At 48.4% G+C, this 9,598-nt stretch overlaps 1 protein-coding gene across 1 annotated transcript in view; it reads right to left on the bottom strand.

Moving 5' to 3' along the window:
• chd6 (chromodomain helicase DNA binding protein 6) overlaps positions 1–7,975 on the bottom strand; it is a 26,154-nt gene extending 18,179 nt beyond the window's left edge. Inside the window, 6 exon segments of the mRNA XM_067236358.1 lie at positions 56–121; positions 479–628; positions 917–1,001; positions 1,259–1,896; positions 6,738–6,787; positions 7,859–7,975. Of these exon segments, the coding sequence (XP_067092459.1) occupies positions 56–121; positions 479–628; positions 917–1,001; positions 1,259–1,896; positions 6,738–6,764 (966 nt within the window). The 5' untranslated portion in view covers positions 6,765–6,787; positions 7,859–7,975.
• Between the last annotated feature and the right edge of the window lie 1,623 nt (positions 7,976–9,598).

The raw sequence follows: 9,598 nt of genomic DNA, 5'->3' as shown, positions 1-9,598 counted from the left end.
CAGACCGCATGTATGTTTGGAGTGTGTGTGTATGTTCAGCTCAGTGTGTGTGTACCTCTTTCTTGACTGTTCGAACAGACAGGATTTTCTCAATGATGTTGGCTTCATCCTCAGGTGGTTCCTGGAGGGGGAAAAGGCATTACTGACTCAGAACTCAACTACAGAGTGGAGAGAAGAGAGAAGAGAGGAGAGGAGAGAGGAGGGAGGAGGAGAGGAGTGAAGAGGAGAGAGGACCAGCAAAGAGGTGAGTGGAGAGAAAGAGAGGGAAGGAGGAGAGAAGACAGGAGGAAGGATAGGAAGAGAGAAGAAGAAAGAACTACGGGAGAGGAGAGAGGGAGAGGGAGAGGAGTGAAGAGGACATGGGGAGAAGAGAGGGAGAGGAGAGAGGGAGAAGAATGAAGAAAAAAAAAAAAAAAAAAAAAAGACTAAATGTAAGAGGAGAGGGGAAGAGAGAGAGCGCGAAAGGAGGAGAGGGTACCTCTGCCTGCCATGCCAGGGTAGCGGCATTGAGGGCAGGGATGCGTCCAGCGCCCAGGACTGCAATGGTCTCTCCATCATCATCCACCACCTTGAAGTCCACATCCTCGTTGTACTTCCTCCTCTTCACCTGCCGGCCAGAACGACGCTTCTGCCAAACAGGAGGGAGGAGAGGAGAGGAGGGAGGGAGGAGAGGAGGAATGGAGGGAGGAGAGAACGAGGAATGATGGAGGAAAGAGAGAAGGTACGTGTTGAGTAAAAAAAAAAGCATTTTCTGAAAAGCTGAAGACGTGGGGCTGAAATTCATGTGTTCAGTTTGACTTTGCCTCTGAGCAGGAGTCTCACCGTGTTGTCCAAGGGATCTGTGCTCTCCTCGCTCCCCAGGACCCCAACTCCCCCCCCGGCCTCCTCCTCACTCTCCCCCCCCCTCCCTCTCCACCTCCGCCTCACGCTCTCTCGCCGGCACAACCTCCCTTTTCCTCTTCCCTTTCTTCTTCTTCTCCACCGGCACCGTGCCTTGCTCTCTGGAACACACACACGTATGTACACACACACACACACGTATGCACACACACACACGTATATACACACATGCATACACACACACACGTATGCACACACACACACGTATGCACACACACATACACACACACAGAACATTGTTTAAAGGACAGATACAGTAGATCACATAGAACAGACATGCCTCTCTCTCTCTCTTTCTTTTCTCTCCTCCTCCCCCCGTCCTGCCCTCTGTGGCTTCCCCGCCCCCCCCCCCCCTCACCTGGGCTTGCGCCCCCTCTGTTTGGGGGTGGGGGGGGTGGGTACGGGGACCAGGATGAGGGGCGGGGCTGGAGCTGGGCTGGGGACAGGGGGCGGGACTGGAGGAAGCACTTTGACCTTGGGTTTCCTGCCCCTCTTGGCTGGGCCTGGGGGCTTGACCTCCACGGCTCTCTTCACCTCCTTCACCTCCCTCCTCTCCTTCACCTCCCTCCTCTCCTTCACCTCCCTCCTCTCCTTCACCTCCCTCTGGTCTCTGCTCCCCCGGGCCTCTTTGCTCTTCCTGGGAAGCACCTCCTTCCCTTCTCTCGGCTCCCTCTTCTTCTTTGGTTTGCTCTCCCTCTCTGCCCTCTTCTCCTGCTTGTTTTTTTTCCTCCGTTTCTTCTTCACCCGCGCCCCTCCCCCCCCATCATCCTCCTCGCTCAGGGGGGAGGAAGGAGGGCACGGGACACCTCGGCTGGCCCCCTCCTCACCCATCCCAGCATGCTTAGCGTGGGCCATGCAGTGATTGGTGGTCCCGGCTAGGAGGCGGAGCTGGTCCTTGGAGCCCAGGGTGCTTCTGGGTAATGGAGTCTGTGCGTGGTCTGAGGCAGTGGAAGCTGCTGGGGCTGGAGTGTGCTTTAGGATCTGACCACTGGGCATCTGAGGAGGGGAGGGGAGGGGAAGAGAGGAGGAAGAGGAGAGGAGGAAGAGGAAGGGAGATGGAGAGGAGAGGAGGAGAGGAGAGGAGGAGAGGAGAGGAGGGAAGAGAGGAGAGGAGGAGGGGATGGGAGGAGGAGAGGGGAGAAGGGGAGAGGAGGAGGGGAGGAGGAGGGGAGAGAAGAGAGGAGGGGAGGGGAGAGAGGAGAGGAGGGGAAGGGAGGGGAGAGAGGAGAGGAGAGGAGGGAAGAGAGGAGAGGAGAGGAGAGGAGGAGGGAAGAGAGGAGAGGAGGAGGGAAGAGAGGAGAGGAGGGGAGGGGAGAGGAGGAGGGAAGAGAGGAGAGGAGGGAAGAGAGGAGAGAGAGAGAGGAGGAGGGGAGGAGGGGAAAGAGAAGAGGAGGGAAGAGAGGACAGGAGAGGAGGAGGGGAGAGGAGAGAGGAGAGGAGAGGAGGAGGGGAGGGGAGAGAGGAGAGGAGAGGAGAGGGGAGGAGAGGAGGAGGGAAGAGAGGAGAGAGAGAGAGGAGGAGGGAAGAGAGGAGAAAGGGTTACATTTAGACAAACCTATCATCATCATCATCATCATCAACAGTTGCTGTACTCGTAGTGAGAGTGCGTGGGAATCAGGTGACCTCCTTCCCTTCAGACCAGGGTCACCTGCTTCTGCTTCACATCTGACTGCTGTTCACCACCACTGCATGACCCCGACATAACCTCTGCATGACCCCGACATAACCTCTGCATGACCCCGACATAACCTCTGCATGACCCCGACATAACCTCTGCATGACCTCTATCAACTCATACTGTAAACGTCAACCACAGAGGTGTGTGTGTGTGAGTGTGAGAGAGAGCCTAGCAAGATGAAGGCTAACTCACGAGCCTAGCTGCAGTTAGCACAGCGTGGCTAATGCATGGATCCGCAGCCTCACACAGGTATGAGGATCATGTCAATGAATCACACACACACACATACCATGCCAGTTGGAATCAGGGCCGTCGCCACGGAAACAGGCTCTGTACCAAGCTGCGGGGAGCTGCAAACGTACACATGCAGTCTCCATGGTAACCCCTTCATTGCCGGGCGCTAGACTACTCTCTTCCAACCTGACAAAGTAAGGCTACACACCTGATACCTCTACACACCTGGTGCCCTCCTACACACCTGGCACCTCACTACACACCTGGTACCCCTCTACACACCTGGCACCTCTCTACACACCTGGTACCCTCATACACACCTGGTACCCCTCTACACACCTGGTACACTCATACACACCTGGTACCCTCATACACACCTGGTACCCTCCTACACACCTGGTACCCTCCTACACACCTGGTACCTTCCTACACAACTGGTACCCTCCTACACACCTGGTAACTTCTTACACACCTCTACAACTGAAAGAGCATTAAGGAGGGACATTTCTGTACAACACAGTCCTATAGGCCAGCCCAGACAAACCACACACACATTACTCAGTCATAACCCACATAATACACACATACACACATAATAAACACACAAACACAGATATAACACAGACATAACACCAGTAGAGAGACCTTAACAGGCACAGGCAGAGACATAACACACACACACTAATATAACACACACACACACACACACACAGGCAGACACAGACATAACACACACACTAATATAACACACACACACACACAGGAAGACACAGACATAACACACACAGACTTAACACACATACAAAGTACACACACAAACACCGTAATAGCACACACACTGACCTAACATAGACACACGCACACAAACATTACATACAAACACACCCAAGCAGATTGGAGCTCTCTTAATGAGAGCTTTGACATTGAAAGTTCAATGTTCCTGTTTAGACTAGATCTGCATCACCTGCTCTGTGGAAACTGGAACACACAGCGCCGTGGTAGAAGTGTGTAGGATACGAGCAGTTTAACCGAGAAGAGATCACACTAATTGGCCTCACATTCAACAATCAACACATTAAAATGAGACTTCGTGGTCATTTTGTTAGCACGTGTATCAATGATGATTTTCACCAGTCCTTGAATAAGTCGGAAAATAAATAAATAAATGCATTGAAATAAATACAGCATTTGCTTTTAAAACACTTGCTAGGTTTGATACAGGAAGCAAAGCAGAGGTGAGGCTGTAGCCCTCCCACTCTAACATCAGCGATGAGTCCAGGACTCAACATAATTCAGAAGCAAATGAGCGAGCACACACACCTGCAGCCAACGCGCCGGTACACACACACCTGCATGAGTGCTTTCATGACTAATTACACACACACACACACACATACACACTAGTGTGGTGCCGCAGACTGCAGTGTTGGGCCAGTTCAGTGGACCACGTAGAGACTTGCCTGCAATCACATACTCTATGAATCAATATCAGTGCCTGCCCTATTCACCAATGCTAACACTCTGCTGCAATCACGTCAATGCTGCTTCCACGCCAGCTAACTCAACACCAGCATCTCTCTAGTAGCTAGGCTAACGTGTATGGGAACTTTCAATGCCAAGCTAGGCTATTGTTAACGGTAGCTCTCAAGGCTAGGCTAAGCTAATGTGTACGGGAGCTCTCAATGCCAAGCTAGGCTAATGTTTGCGGTAGCTCTCAAGGCTAGGCTAAGCTAACGTGTATGGGAGCTATGAATGCCAAGCTAGGCTAATGTTTACGGTAGCTCTCAAGGCTAGGCTAGGCTAATGTGTATGGAAGGTCTTACTTCTAGGGATGGAAGGAGGGATGGAGCAATGGAGGGAGGCTGGATAGGGATGGAGGAATGAAGGAAGGGATGGAGGGATGGATAGGAATGGAGGCTGGATAGGGAAGGAGGGAGGGGTGGAGGCTGGATAGGGAAGGAGGGAGGGAAGGAGGGATGAAGGGAGGTGAGTCAGCGAGCGACAGAGGGGGCCGCTGTTGTCTGAGTTGTAGATATTACTGAGAAATTCCCACAGAGGGAGTGAAACACACACTGTAGATCACATGAAAGTGGGAACATTACACTGACCGAATTGAAGATCCCAGTAGAATTATTAACTAACCAAACTTTGTTGTCTATGCTGAAACTTGAGTCTTGTGTTCTGTTGCTCTCCTCTGGAATAACAATCTAGGACCTATGTAAGATTCCATAACTTTATCACGGCTTTCAATGACTACCAATCATAATTTCCACCAATCTTTAAACAAACATTGTGGTTCTCTCATGTTCACATGAACTCATTTCATCAGAGTATGTTCCTCATGCTGTTCTCCATCATTATTACAATAATGGAATTTAAAAAAAGATAATCAACCTACAGGCATCAAATATTGTAATGTGTTTTTTTTACATAACAATAAACCTATTTTAAGTAAAATAAATATCACAACAGTTTTCCTATCTATGCATCTACAACTTAATTAACTACATTAATTAATTACATAACCTAAGTACAACTACACGACTATTACTAAGGTAGTTCACGTTTGTGACATCATTAGAATGCTCAGGAAACCATCTATAGAAGCCCTATACGCTATTATTTTTACATTGGCTCTGTGCCCGTACTGTGCACATTGACAATAAAGTCGACTCTAATCAAATGTCCTCCAAAGTTGACATGGATGAATTGCTAGCTCAGGTTAAATTAGCTCAGTCTTTTAGGGTGGTTGCCTGTGAGGCTACCATGTCCACTATACAGTAGCCTATAAGGCTAGCATGGCATGTATACATTAAGTTAAGGCTAGCATGACATCTACACAGTAGCCTGTGAGGCTAGCATGACATCTACACAGTAGCCTGTGAGGCTAGCATGACATCTACACAGTAGCCTGTGAGGCTAGCATGTCCACTTTATACGAGCATGCAAGGCTAGCAAGTTGACTCTGAATGCTAGCATGTCCTCTATACAGCAGCCTGTAAGGCTGTTAGCATGTCCTCTATACAGTAGCCTGTAAGGCTGTTAGCATGTCCTCTATACAGTAGCCTGTAAGGCTGTTACAATGTACTCTATACAGTAGCTTGTAAGGCTGTTAGCATGTCTTCTATACAGCAGCCTGTAAGGCTGTTAGCATGTCCTATATACAGTAGCCTATAAGGCTGTTAGCATGTCCTCTATACAGCGGCCTGTAAGGCTGTTAGCATGTCCTCTATACAGCAGCCTGTAAGGCTGTTAGTATGTCCTCTATACAGTAGCGTGTAAGGCTGTTAGCATGTCCTCTATACAGTAGCCTGTAAGGCTGTTAGCATGTCCTCTATACAGTAGCCTATAAGGCTGTTAGCATGTCCTATATACAGTAGCCTGTAAGGCTGTTAGCATGTCCTCTATAGAGCAGCCTGTAAGGCTGTTAGCATGTCCTCTATACAGCAGCCTGTAAGGCTGTTAGCATGTCCTCTATACAGCAGCCTGTAAGGCTGTTAGCATGTCCTCTATACAGTAGCCTGTAAGGCTGTTAGCATGTCCTCTATACAGCAGCCTGTAAGGCTGTTAGCATGTCCTCTATACAGCAGCCTGTAAGGCTAGCATTTGCAGCTGCCCGCCCAGCCCTCCAGGTGTGACTCACCTGGAGGGCTCCGTTAGAGGCAGAGTGGAGTCAGTGGATGGATATTCAGGAGTATGGAGACAGGCCAGGAGGCATGACCAAGTTGCACTGAATCTCAAGGTTCCTCTGACTGTTTACTTTTATTTGTTGTATTTTCTGTGTGTGTGTGCGTGTATGTTTGTGTTGACATGTTTGCATGTGTGTTTGTGTGCATGTGTGCGCGTTTGTGCTGACGCGTGTGTGTGTGCATGTGCGAGCGTGTGTGTTTGTTTGTGTGTTATACAAGCCAATAATAAAACCTACCTGCTTGTCCTTCTTGTGTATTTTCATGTCGCTCTATTTCTTATCAGCATCTACAAGACAAAACACAACAGACCATTTGTTAAAAACAAAAAGCTTTCTTTTTTCGAATAATGACATGAATATATCGATGGAATTTCCCGTGATTGTTAAAGTTGTTTAGGCCAGACTCAGTCCGGATGATCTAATCTGATGACATCAGCGTGTCTCTCCGGACCCCGGACCATAATTTAGATTAAACCAATCTCCTGTCAATACACATTCTCCATTAAAACCGTATTTTGTGATTTAGATTATTATGGTATTTTATTTTATATTATATAGCTCTGCCAGTAGTTTATTTTATTTTGTTGTACATTTTCTTTTTGTTCATTATGTTTAAATGTTCACTGTATGCACCTGCACACCAAAGTCAATTCCTTGTTTGTGACCACTTACTTGGCGATTAAACACAATACTGATTCTGATTCTAACCTGTAACAGAGATGCAATTTAGATATACTACCCCACCTCTGCTGGCCTCAGTAATGCACATGTTTAAATTTGATGCCGTAATTTGGACAAAACTCATTTCAAACCTGTCTTTAAACTCTGTTGTGAGGGATTAGGATTAAGACCCTTGGACCCAGCAAGGTATAAAGACCATGCATTCACCTGAAGAACGGAATCCTACTCTTACCGTCCCAATTCTGCTACGGGGCAGGTGTAAACATGTCCTACACCTGTACCACCATTGTGTATGGAATATCCAGGGGGAGAGAGAGGCTGGGGGGGAGAGAGACCGGAGGCAGAGAGAGGCAGGGGAAGAGAGAGGCAGAGTGTGTTTTGAGTAGCATGTCTACAGGTGAGTCACTACCTGGGCAGCAGTTTGGTTCCAGCTGCAATACACACCTGGATAAATCTGGATGAGAAACGCAGCGGTTGCTGAAGTAGCCTACAAGACTAATTAGTCTGCTTTACTAACCTTTGACTTAGGTGTCACTATAGTTGGGTTAGGGTTACCATGTAGGCTAAGTATAACGTAGGTGATTATTATTATTTATTTTGTTGTTGTTGAAAGAGTTTTCTGACAGAATTTCCCAGCAAAGTAGAGATGTCCTAGGTGTGTCCGTGGGCCAGGTTACCTGAGAGCGCGCCACCGGACCAGGCTCTTTGTCTCGCGCCGAAGAGAGGAGCGCGGATGTTGCACCTGGATTGCCTCTATGAAGGTGTGCAGTGTCAGAGGTTGACATCGAATTTCCTTAAAAAATATATTTGACTTCTTAGGGCAACCTAGCACGAAGCTAGCTAGCTAGCCATATGAGGGATCGTGCCTCACGGCGAGAGAGACCAGTACAATCGCTAAGTACAGGATAGATTTGCCACAAGTTGGCTCCTAATGGAAAGTTCTCCCGTGTTTCAGAGCGCGATCTTCACCAAACAGCTCCTAAAATAACAGGAACATAGGCGCCGAGGTGTCCTATTTCATATAGCGATCTATGGAGCTAGCCAGGCTGCTAACTCTAATGTCACTGCATCGATGTTATATATTCCAGTCCTTACACGTGTGAACACCCCCTAAACTCCTTCTCAGGGACGTAGCCGCCACCTCGCAATAGACCTCACCTGCCCGGACAACGCTCACCGGTATCACCATCACCGGCCAGACACTGCGCTTTACCACTGGATTTATTTCCAAGGACACAAAAACGCCATGACAGTTTAGAAAAATGCATAAAAAATTAGAGGGGGTGGGAGACAGGGAGAGAAAAAAAAACTCCGTGCATTTTCTTAATCCTGATAAAGGCACGAGCTGGGGAGTTCATTCAGCAGGGATGCCTGAGTTTCAGCCTGGTCAACCGACGCACAGACACGCGGAACCGCGCTTCACAACACCGATCAAAAATATAAAAGTTAAAAGCCCTACTTACCTAAAATGGCTACTGCAGTAGCCAAAATACAAACAGCTATTATTTGGTGAAGTTTAGCGCTGGCCGACTGCTACAACACCCTAACATTAATTGGACCCGAAACATTCTATTTTTCATTGGCTGTTCTGTAGCGCAGCTGGGTCGATGAGAATTTCCATTGGTCCCGCAGCTGTCAACCAAGGCGTGCCGTGCTAGCTACGTTTGTCTGAGAGCCACATATTGCCAGCACCATTGTGTACTCCTTGCTCCTAGCATTGATGTGAACCTCTACTTGGCCGCGACGCACTATTCTAGCGTTTATGCTTACCGCTGATCGTGGGGAAATCCGTATTTTTGAACCGTAAGCGCCCGATGGTCGAGGTCTTTGTCGTTGTCATTGAAGCCGCATATGTTTTACGTCTCCCCTCGATGCTTTTGCATTTCTCCTTCTCTGCATCCACCAATCGCGGTGCTCTTTGCTCTATATCATTACAGCGCTGGAGGAGGAAAAAAAAGTGACATTCCACGTCTTTGCTGCTCATGTTTCGATGCCCGGATGTTAAATGTCCTGGAATAAAAGAGCGCTGCGTTGTGCGGCATCTGCGAGTTAATCAGTGAAATGTGTCAGGGGTAGAGTACAGATGTGCAGCCAGGAAGGGGGGCAGGGGGGCCCGCTGTAGGGTTGCGGAAGACGCTTTGTTGTGGATTGTCATGGAAGTTTGTAACACAGCATAGTCCTGGTCTTCATTAATAACAGTTCAAATGATTCAGGACGGAAGTGTACCAATACATTCAAACACAGAAGGATTCCCTTCCAGTCATCTACCAGTGGGTTGATAGAATAGGCTGCACTAGCTAGTATTAGGAGGCTGGACTAGTTGGGACTAGGATAGGGAGATGGACTAGGTTAGTTTAGGTGTAGTTCCATGGGCACATACCCCACTGTGACATTTCTTGTAAAAAGGGCTATTCAAA

Source organism: Osmerus mordax, chromosome 1, assembly GCF_038355195.1.
Source record: "Osmerus mordax isolate fOsmMor3 chromosome 1, fOsmMor3.pri, whole genome shotgun sequence".
Taxonomy (NCBI): Eukaryota; Metazoa; Chordata; class Actinopteri; order Osmeriformes; family Osmeridae; genus Osmerus; species Osmerus mordax.
The sequence above is the reverse complement of the archived record's forward strand: the minus strand, read 5'-3'. Positions and strand labels throughout refer to the sequence as shown.